This window comes from Agelaius phoeniceus, chromosome 13 (assembly GCF_051311805.1).
Source record: "Agelaius phoeniceus isolate bAgePho1 chromosome 13, bAgePho1.hap1, whole genome shotgun sequence".
NCBI classification, from domain to species: domain Eukaryota; kingdom Metazoa; phylum Chordata; class Aves; order Passeriformes; family Icteridae; genus Agelaius; species Agelaius phoeniceus.
The window spans coordinates 12,772,223-12,787,637 of NC_135277.1; the positions used below are offsets into that span (position 1 = coordinate 12,772,223).

The 15,415-nt window shown below is 35.7% G+C and overlaps 1 protein-coding gene across 2 annotated transcripts in view; it reads left to right on the forward strand.

The window, feature by feature from the left end:
* The window catches only part of UNC13C (unc-13 homolog C), a 169,243-nt gene that overhangs the window by 80,014 nt on the left and 73,814 nt on the right, over positions 1–15,415 (forward strand). For both annotated transcript variants that reach the window (XM_077185387.1, XM_054642193.2), the window contains 5 exons: positions 2,180–2,407; positions 4,322–4,463; positions 11,476–11,645; positions 12,481–12,596; positions 13,994–14,157. In XM_077185387.1, coding sequence (XP_077041502.1) covers positions 2,180–2,407; positions 4,322–4,463; positions 11,476–11,645; positions 12,481–12,596; positions 13,994–14,157 — 820 coding nt within the window. The remainder of the gene's footprint in view (positions 1–2,179; positions 2,408–4,321; positions 4,464–11,475; positions 11,646–12,480; positions 12,597–13,993; positions 14,158–15,415) is intronic.

Consider the following 15,415-nt stretch of genomic DNA (forward strand, 5'->3'; position numbering starts at 1 on the left):
TGCAGGATGGATGCTCAAGGTTTGCACTGCTCCAGAATCAATTAAAATTTCCCAGAGCTACTGATCCCACGGACAATAAATCAGTGATCAATGTCTAAATCAAACTTCCTAACTGTGCTTAATTGTGATTCTGCACTGTGGTTGAAACTGGGCTGCTGTCCCTTGGCCCATATCACCAGCCCAAACAACTGAGTCTTAAAAGAACAAAACCTCTAGAAGGCAAATTGCAGATAAAATATTTAACAAGCCTAAGGGATCCCACTCTTCTCATTAGTATGCAAATGTTTCTGAGCATCCTGTCATATTTTTTGCAACAGATTAATTGTTCAGCGTTTATAGTATACTACTTTGAAAATTTCATATTTCTTGTTTTCCATTGAAAAAATGAATTGACCAATTGGTTAAATCTCTATTTCTGAGAAAGCTGATGCTAACAGTGTCATAAAGTGAAATGTAGTTATTTTTATCATAGTCATTCTTTTGCCCAACTTGTAATCAGTAGGATGTATTCACCTTCAAACTTCTGTGGGTTTTTTTTCTTTTTAATATATAATCATTGCTAATGTAGGCTGTAGAAATGAATTCACATCTCAAGATCTTTGAGGTCAATAATATAAACTTGTTCTCAATTAGATTTAGAAAAAAAACAGTAGCACTTTCATTAGCTCTCTCATCTTCAATAAGATATCCTTTCTAGTACTAGGTGCAATATCAAATTAGAATTGATTTCAATCTTGTCAAGTTTGTATCAGTCCCTAGGGTGAAAGGAGCTTGTTAACTTCCTGTACAATGTAAGTTACACTATTGTCTTAATTAGTTTGATCAATACTGCATGATAGACAGCAGTAGAGGTTGTTAGCAATAGGGGACGTAAAACTAGTTGCAATAAATGAGTATAAAGAGAAAGATATTTACTTAAAGGAAGTTGTGTTTTAACACATATTTCAGTATTATCTGTACTGTCTCAAAAATCAACAAGGTTTCTAACAGGAATATGTTATTGCCATTCAGATTGTGCCCAGGGTTTATCATTCAGTTAGGTTGTTACATTTCTACTTTTTAAGGAAGGGCAGAAAATAAGAGAAAATGAAAAAAAGTTCCCTCCTGCACCTTCTAAGAATGACCTGTCATGTTTTCCAGACAGCTCAGCAATCATCTCTTTTATAATAAAATCCCTAGAGAATTTTTTAACTGGTGATGGTAGCACATAATTCTATTTCTACTAATTCCTAATTTTTCAGTCTGGATAATCTTTAATTGCTAGAATTTTGGTCTTCTATATTCAAAAAGATTAGGTACTCTGACCAAGAGATTTTCAAGATTTCTCAAGATTTAGTAGCCATGGAAGACTCCTTGAAGAAGCCATATAATTCAGCCTTTTGGCAGTCTGAGATCACTGGTATCTGGTATTTCAACCCACACTTTTCCAATATTATAACATTATGCCTTCCCACTCTACATCTCTCTATAGATATAGATACCAGTTGCCCTCCAATGTGCTAAGAAACCTTCTGACACAATGAAAACTGAAAAAAACAAAGCATGTAATATTTGGTTTGTAAGACTTCACTGAAATCTTATGCTGCAAGATGAACCTTTCCAGTTCTATTTCTTTAGCCATTGCAAGGTGAATGCCTCAACAAAAACTTTTTCAAAAGAAGGATAATATCCCTTGATCTCTTCTACCATCCTCATATAATTACTGAACTTATCATGACCATTCAAGTAATGACCATTTTATTGGAGAGGGGAACCTTTCTGTTCCATACCTGTGATAAATTATTTTCTTGGGTAGGCTCTCCTTTCCAAAAAGTCTCTGAGTTTAATACCACAGGTGTGGTTCTAATGATCAAGTTTTGAGATCACAAAACTTGTGCTTTCTGCTCAGTACACAGATGTTCCCACAGTAGTGATCGGCACTGAATAGTACTGGTTTAATAAATAATTTTATGTATAACACATAACACTGATGGAAGATTACTATTAACCCCTCATGTTAAAATAAATCAACTGATAATTTTATATATCACAAAGAATATATATATATATGAGGTATTATTCAGGTGAAAGGAAGATCTCCTTCAGGTACTGCTGTACCAAGAGTTAACTGGAGACCTTAGAGAGGAAAAAGAACAAAGTTAATTTTCAATAACAATGGTGACCTTTTCTCTCATTTCAGGAGCAGCTGAGAAAAGTTCCAAACATGGTGCAGAAGACAAAACACAGAATATTATTAGCGCTATGAAGGAAAGAATGAAGATTAGAGAGAAAAATAGACCAGAGGTGTTTGAAGTGATCCAGGAAATGTTTAATATTTCTAAAGAAGATTTTGCACAATATACAAAAGCAGCAAAACAAAGTGTTTTGGATGGAACATCGAAATGGTCAGCAAAAATAACTATCACAGGTAATTTTCTTCTGTTCTAAGAGTTTTTCTTTCATATTCCCCTGATTCAGGAGCAAGATTTTTTTATAAGTAGAGCTGGACTGTGTGTTCAATTGCATACTTGGTGCATATAAAAACAGTGGAATTTATAGGATGCCAACTGCACGAGTTTTAAGTTGCCAAAACCACTTTATATTCTACTGCTATAGGAAGGAAGACAAGTAAAAATAATGTATCTCCTCTACCTCCTACCAATATCTTCTGTGATAAGGATGAGATTTTTGCCGTCAAGTACAAGAGTTTAAGTTCACCAAAAAAAAGGTTTTACGTGATTAAAAAAACATTTGAGTTTGCAATTCCAGATCCCATTGGTTTTGAAACTTATTATCCATTCACGTTGCTTGACTAAGGGTGTGTTCCATTTTAGAGATGCTGATGTTGCATAATTCTGTTCACTCCAAACATATTCCAGATGGCTTCCAATTGCATTAACCTGGTTGCTCATGAAGATTCCAGGTCCTCTGACTTTGACATTTCAGTTTTTGAGCTAAAACCTCAGCATAAATGGAGGCTATTCTGAAGGTTGAGAGGTGGTGCATGAAACTCAAAAGAATAATTGTGGAATTTTGGGACTGTCACCAAGCACTAAGGACATATTTAATTCATATGTTTACTTTTAGTTCTACCTCTAAAGGATACTGAAGGCTGTCTAGTGTTCAGGGCACTATGTACATACAATTTAATCCTTGAAGACTTCTGCTAGGCTGTCCCCTCATTCTACTGCATAAATAGGAGAGGGATACTTCCTTGCCTTCTAAAAATTTCCCTGTGGATTTAGAGTGAATGGTGAAGACAAAATATGCTATTTTATTCCTAAGAGTGTTTTCAGAAATTGGATGTTTTAAAGAATAGCAGAATTTTACTTCTTTCACTGAAGTCAGCACATATGACTGAACCCACACCGAGACCTGATCTGCTGAGCAAGGTGCCATTTTTAGGTAATCATTTTTCTGAGCACGCCAAGGGAGCTTCATTATCCAAGGTGATTGACATTAGAGAACGTTAACTCAATGTTACCACTGAGATGATTTAAAAAATGTGTGCAAAATAACAAAGCCAACTGCTGCTGAATGGTAAGAGCAAGAGCAAGTGTTTTAGCTGCAGTTCTCTGGTTTGGTAGGCTGCTCTTTGAGAGTTCTGCTTTCTCCTGAGATTTCCACTTTTATGAATTATGATAGAAAATCAAATTGTATGTATTTATTTTTGCTACTAAATTCATATCTATTAGCTATACACCCACACTAACTGTCAGAAAGGATAGCAAATACATAAACAGTTGATGATAATTGATCTGAACTGTCACCCTCTCTGTGATAGCATAGAAAGTATTCTAAAAGTCATAGTTCATCTCAAGAAAACAGATGGCAGCAATGTCCCTCATGGTTAGTTCCATAAGCCACAGGGAACTGTGGAATATATATTTTTTATATTATTGGAGGTTTTACTTTGGAAATGTTAGTTTGGATCTTGGGAGAAATTTTGGAAATTTTTATTTATTTAGTGGGGGCAGGAAACTTTAGGAAACTATCAGACTCAAGACAAGTTATGCAACATTATATTCCTTGCCATTTTGACTAAAGCAAAGTTTAAGAAAAGTATTTGAATTATGGGTGAAAAGTATTTGTTTTGTGCTCAAAGTAGTGAATCTTTATTACTCTATTAAACTATATTTTTAAATATGACACAGTCCAGAAGGGTAATTAGACAAACCTTGTCAGTCTCCAGAGTTACAGACATTGGGAAAATAGTCCAGAAACCTTTTCTTCAGGATCTCTCATTGTGAGGCCTTTATTTCCTGTTGCTGTTGTCATTCTCATTTACTTCTTGGCAATAAAGGCTATGAGGTCTAAAGCACATTTCTCTCCTTTGTTGCAGTTCTTTGTGCTCAGGGCTTACAGGCTAAGGACAAAACTGGTTCAAGTGACCCATATGTTACTGTGCAAGTTGGCAAAAACAAGCGAAGAACAAAAACTATTTTTGGGAATTTGAATCCAGTATGGGATGAAAAATTCTACTTGTAAGTAGAGAAGATGCTGTTGCTATTGCTTTTTTTAATCTATATTTAGATAATATAACTCTACCAAGTGAAATGTTGGCTTAATTTGAAAACATGTTTTGTCTGCACTATACATATTTATAGCATTATGAAATTAGCAAGTTCTGAATGGAGAGAGCATCAAAATTTATTGTGTCTTTATCTTAGAGTGATCATGCAGCTTATAATTAAGTCTTTTTTGGGATCTGTTGGTGGTGTCTAATTATTCTAGTCTTTAAAGGAACTTAAGTAATAGTTTTCATACTTCAACCTTACATACCAAGTATTGTCCTTAGAAATGCTTTCCTATATGCCAGATACTGACCATGCAAGGTGAATGTGTTTTTATTTGACACTGTGATTCTCTGAGGTGTAGCTGGGGAATTTGGCAGTAACTGTTGTGCTCCAGGCTCAGGGTTGGTGTGTTTGTAATGTCAATACTTTTAGAGAGTGTTGTCTGAGTCAAATATGGAGAGTACCATATGATGGTATTGTTTAGTCTATTGTCATATTTCTTTCCTCCTATAAAGAGGGAAGGAGTTGTCACTTGTTGTTCTTCTATTATTTCTAGAGTCCCAGATTGTTGTTATTAGATTTCTAAAGTCCATACCTCTTGGGTGCATTCTCATGGCTGCAGATCTTCACTGACTCCTTCTGCTGCATGCTGTTCTCTCTCAGGTCAGGGCTCCTCCAAGGCTCTCCCTGACTGGCTTACCCACCCCCTTTTATCCCAGTCATCTTCATCAGTTACAGCTGCAGCCCAATTAAGGACATCACAGCTGCAGCCCATCAAGGGCAACCGGGACCTCTGGGGCAAAGCCTCTATACACATATTCAAATACATATCCTCTACTATAGTCACTATTCCTATCTGCATAAACTGTGCAGTTTCTGTGAGGGTTCAGGCATTTGAAATAGAGCCCTGCTTTCTTTGAGAAGGTGCGATGTCAAAACATGACAGGTTAACTTCTTACAGTCTGGTACTTCCCTGGTTTTTGGCCAAAATCTGCTACTTTATTTAGGAGGAGATTATTGTTTCAGTAGAGTTTAAAAGAGTTTTGGTCCAAGATGCTGCTTCTATTTGTCTGGAAAAGGAACTAGAGAATGCCACCTGAATTAAACAGTGTATGCCATTCTTTCACAGATTCAAACATTTGTTTAGAAATGAATAGGTACTTCAGAGAAAAGAGACACCTAGAAACTTTTTACAAACTTCTTCTATCCAGAAATCATTTTCTTTTTGAGTTAACTGTGTTACTGTGGTAACAGTTGAAGTGTCATACCTCACTGAATGGCTTTGAGTGTCCAAAAGCAGGACATAATTACTTTCTGGCATTTTAATTGTAGGAATTGCGTAATGTCAAAACTTGGATGAGCAATTCAGAAAATTTCACGGAAAGTTTGTTGAATGTAGTTTCTCAAAGATGTGAGCCAAGCTACAATAAAAGCCCTCGAAACTTGCAAATATTTAATTTTTTTCCCTAGCACTAAGTATTATTATCATCTGCTGCCCTAGGAATAATATTTAGACCCCCTCTCTCAAACTTTACTCTAGCATGTACCTCCTGAGCAACTGCTTTGCACCGAATACATTTTCCAACATTTTTACAGCACATGTGTTTTCTAAAATAATCTCCCTGACTTACTTAATGCTTTAGATTTCAGCTGAAAGTATATGAGAATTTCTAAATTGTATTAAATAAACTATAAACGTTTAACCAGAAGATTAAATCTAAAGGAAATCAATATAACTATTTAATTGACTCAGGAAGTGTTATTTAAATTAGGCTGTATTAGTGGCAGTTGATATTTAAATCCTGTTGAAAATCCAACATTAACCATCACTATAACTTTTAAATTATAAATTTAGAAATAAGATGTCGCAAAAATCTTACAATCTTATGCATACTTATCATACCAAAACATGTTTTCAAGTCCTCCCATCTGTTCCAAAATAAGGACTTGAAAAAACATTGACTCCCCACTGTGCATTTGCTCTGTCATAGCACACGGAGTGAGCGCAGTGTTCCTGTTCTTAGAACCACACGTGACCCAGATATGATTGCATGGTAACAGTGAGAAAATGTTTCTGACAAAATGCAGTCTGACTCCCTGCTAAATGACCATGGGACACTGGCATAGGTTTGAACAGGGGACCTCATAAAGGATAACTAAAATAGAGCTTTGTGGTGCACAAGGTAGAGAAGTAAATAGGCCAGCAGATGTTCATTTAATGAATGTAACATAGGTGCTAAGGGCTTTGATCCTTTCTCCTGGCATTATTAGAAATGAGATAACAGAGAAGTTTGAGGGCTTTTTCAATGACACATCAGTGATAGGAGAGTTTCTTTCAATGCCAGAGCAGAGTCCTGCAGCTGTCACCTTCTCTTTGTGGTTGAGTCTGGCATCTGATACAGAAAAAGAGACTGCATTTTCTTTTTTTTTTTTTAATTACAGGAATATATATTTGGCTGTATAGTTTTCAGCTTTGTAGAAACCTTTTTATTGATACACTATAATAAAAGTCTACTCTCATTCTTTTCTTGACTATTTTCAACAGTTGGTTACTGACATACAGAAACAGGTTTTTTCTGACAGTGTTGTCTAGGCTAGCACACATCTCCAAATTGCCCTGCTGACTTTGCAGGTACCACATTTCTTCTGACCATTCATAAATACCTCAGATACAATTTTATAATGTAGACGTCTTTCAAATAACTGGATGATTATTTTACATTATTTATTTTTCCTATTTTGGCTGTCATAGAGCATAAGAGCTCTAATAAATATCTTCATAGGATTTATATTGCTACCTTCAGTGGATGAAGACATTTGCTCAAACTGATTTCAGTCATCCAGCTGTAGATGTTCTTTCTTTAGAGTTACTTTAAAGCATGGCACTCACACAATATTTAATCAGAAATAAATTATTAGTGGATTCATTTTAAGCAATATTTACTGTCAGTGGCCAAAGTCCCTTTCAACTGTTATTTTGTGCATTCTTGATCAGCTGGACTGACTTTTAAAAAATATTATCTTCACTGTACCTGAAGATAACATGGTTGGTTAACTGCCTAAATGATGCTCCAGTTTCCAGTGCTATTTAAGCACAGTTGTGCCAGAATTGTTGAAATAGCTCAAGGATTGCCTCCTAGGCAAGAGTATATAACAAAGACTTGTATTACATAAAACTAATTGAGTAATAAAACCTACACATTAGTTTACTATATTCATCCATTCCAAAAGTTCTTCAATAATCAGCCTGAGACATTCTGCTAATTAAAATAACTGTATCTCACAGCCTCAGCCCAAATCAAGAGAGCAGAACACCTCTAAAAAGCAATTCCAATGATAAATTGTTTGTTCAGTGATTATATTTTTCAGGTTTAGAGTACAGCATGCATGGTATGAGTCTTTTTTTCAAACTGCTGTCAATCCAGATTAATTATACAAGTCTCTTTTTGTTATGATAGAGTAAAATAATGCAAGAAAAAGCATAATTAGTCTCATTCTACTTTATCAGAAAGCATGGCCCATGACAACACTGCTAAAGAATTGGGACTGTCCAGACTAGAGAAGAGACAAGTAGTGGAGGTAAGGATGTCTTTAAACACATCCTTTCTCCTGCAAAGAGGAATGGAATAATCTATTTTCCATGCTTACTGTTACAGTAGAACAAGAATAATAGAACAAGTAAGAGTATAGTAGAACAAGTAATAGCCACAAATTACATTTAGAGAGTTTTAAATCAGACTTCAGAAAAATTTTGCCAACAGTTGGGCTAATGAAATTCTGGGAGACATATCCTGAGGGACCATGGAACTGTCTCTGAACACCTAAGAACAAAGTGGACATAGCAGTCGTGTGGATCTGGTCCTGGATTGCAGTAATGGCAATAATACTAATAATAAACATGAGGGTAATAATAGCAATAAGTGGCTTTCTGAACTTACTGAGGGTAGCACAGTATCAGTTGTCATTTTAACACTGGGTGAAGATCTCTCAGGGGATATGTACAATAAGATCATGCCAGTGCATCTAATACTAAATTTACATTGGGGTACTGTTGTAAAGATACTTTTTTATTCCAGTTTTATTACTCTAACCATTAGAATAAGCTGGAATTCTATGAGGATTATTTCATGTCTGTGTGGCATTCTGGAAATGCAGAAGTAATGTAGTGTCACCAGATTGTTGGTAAATTATTAAAACTGTCTCTTCAGTCTTGCATCTCTGAATAGACTACAAATTCTCTAGTTTTCAGAAGCATCAGTACCCTCAATTCTCTGTGTGCTAGAGAACAATTCATTTCTCATCTTCCTCTATCACACTTCTGTGAATGCTTTTACTGAGCACATAAAGCAGAGTGCTTAGAAGAGGAACACTGAAACAAGCATATGTTGTCTAGCCTTTAATTCCTTGGGCTGATTTTCCTGGAGTAAACAGAAGTAGGAATTCCACGCAGAGCTTCTGGACAGATGTTAGCAGTGACTAAAGCAGAACATGCATGTCATTCCAGAGGGCTGTTTCTGATTCTGGGCAGGTGAGCAGGATCATTCAGAGACAGCTCTGGAACTTTAGCAGTAACTCCCTGCAGTCACACTGCCACAGGGCAGGCCAGGAGGAAATATTTGCTCATCCACTCTTCAGTTTTTAAATACAAATTCATGCTATTTTTTGTGGTCCTGTAGAGGAGCATTACAAAAGTAACAGAGCTGACTCTGTGCTGAAGTTTTGACACAAAGATGAGCATGAGTTAACACATTGGTTGGGCCTGGTCTCACCACGTTGCACTAACCTAAGATTAAAGGAGAAAAGGATGCTGAGGACAACTGAGGAGATCAGGGAATCCTGACCATCTGAATAAATATTTCTTTAACAAATAAGTGTATAGCAGAGGGAAATTTATGTTGTCTCAGAAGAATAGATATATGATGTTTGTGCTGAAGTACACAATGACTTTTTATATGCAGCATCTGTCAGAGAATCAAAGCAGGAATAAGATTCTGTTAAAAGCACAGGTATGGTGATGAGGGTCACAGAAATACCTCACCAGTAACAGATCTCCCTATGTCACTATAGAAATCCCCTGTCAATTATTTCTGTTGGGTGCACAGCTAAATGCAATGCTGGACTTTAGCAATGTTAAGTAGTAACTTAGAGCTACATTTCAGGAGAATTAAATAGCCTAGTTTCTTAAGGCAGCAATGCTTATTTGGTTCACCTCTATCTTCCTATATGTTGTATGTTCTTGCCAATAGCCTTTGAATTTTGTGATCAGTCAGAGAAATTTCCCATATTGCCAAATAGTGTGTCTGTAATGTTCTATGAAAATATGTGGTTAGAGAGAGATGAGATACTAACTGTCCTCAGTATGAGCTCATCCCATAACAGATACCAGGAGTTCACATAAAGGGTAATTTATGAAAACTCCAGCTATGGGAGAAGATTCAGTCAGGTGATTGTAGTTGGTTGGATGTCAGGGAAGCCAGTAATAAGACAAAAGGAAACTGCACTCTATTATTTTTGCTAATCACAGAACAATGTGCATTTTAATTACCAGAATTATCTGCAAAGTTAAAATCTGGAATACAGACAGACACAAGGATTTCTGTGATACTGAATGATGTCACAGTATGGCAGAATAAAAGCTGTGCATGCCAGTTTTAGTGTCTGATTGGCCTTGACAATAATAATTCCATTTACAGCACTTTATACTTCCAAAGCCCATTACCACCACTAATTAATTCTTAGAATACCCCTGAGGGGTTCTGCTTGGAAGATAAGTTGGAGTATTACTGTTTTAACACTGGAAACAGAGACAGATCACTAAGTAATGATAGTGCTTGGAATAGAATTTGAGTAAAAACTCTTAATCAACTGTGAAAGTAATGCCCTGTTGAAGATGAAAATTAACAGCTATGCTTCAAAGTATTTAAAGATAAACAAAGGTATTTAATATAAAAAATATTTCTGTAGCACTAGTGAATGATTTAAAACAATACTTCATATGGATGCATGGGTATGGTATGGATTTATTTAACTGATGCCAGCTCTGTACTAGTCAAACTTCAGCAGAAAGTTTTTCACTAACCCAAACCTCTGCATCAGTGTTGGGATATTCCAATCAAGTCATCAAAAGCCATCACCAACAAATAGTAAACAGTCCTGTACCCTATGGGAATAAGTATTAATGGAGTTTATTTTCCATTTCTGTGCAAATAAATACAGGGTGCAGCTGGGAGTAAAAATGTTTTTCCTCTGTGTACTCTGTAGATTGAAAGTGAAGCCACCTCATTCCCTCTCACATCCAGAACTTTCTCAAATCTGCTCAACCCAGAAGGTGTTAGTAAGCCACTTAAATTTACAAGAAATTTTTTAGAATATGGCATGGTCCCTACTCTTTCTCCTTACCAGTTAATGGAGGTCTTGAAGAACATTAATGGATCTTTTTTAAAAAGCAGCTACTTATTTTCCTGGGTTTTTCTGATTGGCTTTCTTTCCTTGTTGGGATGTTGGTGCATACTTTTTGGTTTTTAACAAAAGCTTCCTGACACACACTGGAATTACTCTTTAATTTTTTTCTTGCTTTTTGTATTACTCCAGAGTACTACTTGGAATTCCTAAACAAATAAACCTGACCTAACTATATCTTTCCTAAGATACTCATTACATAATAGCATAAAGTATGAATTTCAAATAAAAAAAATGTTATGACCAGTTATTGACATTCTTAAATACAATCTTTATGTATATATAATTCAATCAATTTATTCTCTTTATATGTAATAATTCTCATACATAGAGAAAATTTTTCGTCTCTGGCCATCTGGGTTGGCCTTTTTTTCCTGTTGATATTGCAGATTGTTTGTGCTTTGACATTTGGTGCAGTTAAGCAAGTGTGTGGAGATTGAGTTTAACGAATTAGACAGCAGTACAGAGTAATCTAGTTTATATATCACTCATATTTTGTGTTTTGTTTTTGTTTTTCCAGTGAATGTCATAACTCTACAGATAGAATAAAAGTAAGAGTATGGGATGAAGATGATGATATCAAATCTAGAGTAAAACAGCATTTCAAAAAGGAATCAGATGATTTCCTTGGGCAAACAATCATTGAAGTAAGAACACTGAGTGGAGAAATGGATGTATGGTATAATTTAGGTATGATTCTTACTGATTTTTTAAAACAAATTTAGGTAGAGTATTACTGTCTTTAACTTTGTGACTTCAAAATTTGTAGCTTTGGTACCAATGTATGACTTTTAAAATATTAAATATAACAGGTTGATTTGAAAATGAAAGATAGAACCCACATTGCCCCATCCCACTGTGCCACTGGCAGGGAGGGGGTAGAGAAAATCAGGAATCAAGTAAACCTGTGAAGAAGGGATAGGTGAAGGGAAGGTGTGTTTTAAGGTCTGGGTTTATTTTTCATTATCCTCCTCTGATTTCACTGGTAACAAATTGATTTTCCCCCAAGTCGAATCTGGTTTTGGCCATGGAAGTAACTGGTGAGTGATCTGTTCCCCATCCTTCTCTTGACCCATGGGGCTTTCATTAGATTTTCTGTGCCCTGTCTAGCAGAGGAAGGGAGGTGATGGAGCAGCCTTGGTGGGCACCTATCAGAATCAACCCATCACACTCAGAGTAGTCCAGCTTGTTGGTAAAGTCTTCACAACTAAAGGAAAATAATAATATTTAGTACAGATGTCAGGTAGAAAATTACAGTAATTTCAGTTGAGAAGGGGAAAGTAGTAAATAAATAGCTGTGTAGCCTTGCTTGAATGAGGGAGATAAAATAAGAGATTCTTTACCTCATAGTTAGATATTCCATTTTGTGGCCTGAATCATGTGTGAGGTATTAAAAGACATTCTTGTTTTCAACAGCAGGACTCCCTAGCTTTAAAAGATTAAACTAGAATGATTTATGAAAGCTTTTCATATGACATACATGTGTTCTTGGTGGTTACTAATGTGTTATTTTTCCACACTTCAGAAAAGCGAACAGATAAATCAGCTGTCTCTGGGGCCATTAGGCTGAAAATCAATGTTGAAATTGAAGGAGAGGAGAAAGTTGCTCCTTATCATGTGCAGTACACCTGTCTACATGAGGTATGTTGGAAAAGTTATAGTATACAGTATAGAAATTACTGTTCAGTTGTTGCATGGATAAAGAAATAAGGCTACAGAACATTAGAGCACTGAAACAAATAACTACTGCTGTACTTGAGGACAAGTTTATTTTAGATTTCCCATTCTGTATTGCTCAGGAAGTATCAGGTTCAGAGGCAAGGGTAGAACAACATAAGACCACCAACAAACTGATCATTCCTGTCAGGAGGTGTTAGAAAAAGAGGTTGAGCCAGGTAAACTCTCCCTGTACTGTTTTTTGATTTAGCCCTTTGATACCTGATTGTTAACATCAGGAATACACAAACATTTCTATATATTACAGAAGTATACTGTAAAGGATTTCTTTTGTTCTACAGTAATACATATTTTGGAGAGTGAGAAAAAGGAGAAACGCAAACTCTATAAAATCTAATTTTCCTTCAACTAGTTTGCTTTTGTCAACATTGAAAAAAATAATCACTGATAAATAGGTGTGTCTTCTGAAAGATTTTCTTTGTAATTGATTACTCTTCCTTCAAATAGAGATCCATGTAGAAATTCTATTCTGGAAATACAAGTAGTTTCCGAAAGCTGATAGCTAATGCATGAAGGTTCACCACTAGCATGTAGCCACAGATTCCCATTGTTCACCAGTTGTAAAATCAGATATTTAGGACATTTTTCCTGATCAATTTTGACCTAAAATTGCAAATGTTGGCCTTATGAAGTAAATGACAATATTCAAATGCTTTAAGCAAATCCAAGAGACAGTTATGGGCTAATTAGCAAAACTGAAAGTATTTTGATGTTTTAGGAGGTTTTTTCCAATCACTGAAAATCAGAAATAAAATCTTTTGGATTTTGTGGATACATATGAAGTTGTAAAATTTGTGAATACATATGGAGCTAGGCAATCTGAGAAGAATTCTATGCCATGAATGTCAAATCCTAGCTTTGCTCCCAAGGGTACTAAAACTAAGTTTTGTTGCACACCTTGAACAAAGAGAGAGGCACCTGCAGTATTTCTGTTAGCTCCCTGTAACTGAGGGCTTAAATAATGAATTTGAAATTTATTGGTCACAGATACAATTGAAATTGAAACACTCTGTAATAAGTATTATAACATCATGATTTCATTCATTAACAAGGGCATATAAAAGAGAGGTTTCTGCACTATTTTATGTTGCAGTCTTTCTGTGCCAGTTAATAGGCAGGACTTTATATCAAGAAGATACAATGTGCTGAATCACAAGCTTGCTGACTAGTTTGAGCCAGTCTTTGGAAAAACAAGCAATTTAAAAATTGACTAACAACATATTGAAGACTATATGTAGGATATATTTCAGAATGCTTCTTAAAAGCCAAACTTTCGTTTTTGAAACATTTCTTACCTTTAGAATCTGTTCCATTACCTGACGGAAGTGAAGTCGAATGGTGTGGTGAAAATCCCCGAGGTGAAAGGTGACGAGGCCTGGAAGGTTTACTTTGATGATGCTGCACAGGAAATCGTGGATGAATTTGCAATGCGCTATGGAATTGAATACATTTATCAAGCTATGACGTAAGTATCATCATGGCCAGCTTTCTGCTTTGCTGTCAACAATGAGTTTGAGGGAAGTAACGAGTCTCAAACCTTTGTGAATTCATTCACTGTTTCTCTTCCATTCCTGACTTTAAATTCTTATCACTTTGACCATCTGATTCTCATTAAAGTGCTTCTCATCTGCAGTGGCTTTAAGATATAAGCATTTTATAAGCTGTTACTGGTATTACTGCCAATGCATTCTTTAATCTTTATGATACTGATATATAGCACAGTTCAGAAAGACTTCCAGTGTTCCAGATGCAGCTGGAACAGGGTTTCAGAAGCTCTGTACTCTTTTCTACTACTATGGAAGCTCACTAGTGGCTACAGTGAGCTTCCATAATATGCATAAATAATTTGTGCAAACCATTTTTAACAGTACTGAGCCCTATTACTGCATCATCCATTCTAAAGTATCTGTCTGAACACCTTAGAACACAGCACCATAGAGCCCAGACATGTGAGATCCATCATGTGTTCTCAATATACCCAGCAAAAAGTTTTCTGGTGAAAAGGACTATATTCTGCTAGAGCTGTAGAAAAACAGGAGATCGAAGTGAGTCTTGTAAATAAAAAATACAGGCTTTTCTCTCACAGCAACCTGGTACTGTGGAATTTTTAATCAGAACATCTCTCATATTTTTGTATCTCATTACCTCCTAAAAAGAAGAGTCTTAGAATAAGTAAGAAGGTACCTAAAAATCTCAACTTTTCTTTTATTTGCAGAATATATTGACACCACCTACTATTGCAATGAGCTTGTCTTTCACTTCCTGTAGCTGTCTGTGAATTCTTGTATTGTTCATGTAATAGAAGTTCAGGGAATATATTTTGTAATATACATATTTATAATGATCTTCCTTCAAGGAACTTACGCAGCACTGCAGAGAATAATTAATGATTATATGATTAATAATAATTAATTCCAACCAAGCCATTTTAAGTTAATTGACCTATTTTGCCTTGTCCTCTTTTTGTTCTTGCTTTCTTCTGTACCTTTTCCCCCAAATTTCCTTGATGTTGTTGACTGCAAACCAGGTATCTGAGGGCAGATGTAATGAGAAAGTGAATTTAATATTAGATAGTCACAAGAAATAAAAGCTAAGATTTCATTGTCCCCATACCCACATCCTTTTGTATTTTAAAATGTTTCATGTCAATAATGAGCACTGCCTTTTTGAGGGAACGGCCCCAGCCTGTTTAAGTTGGGAATAAAATCAATGATGCATGTAAT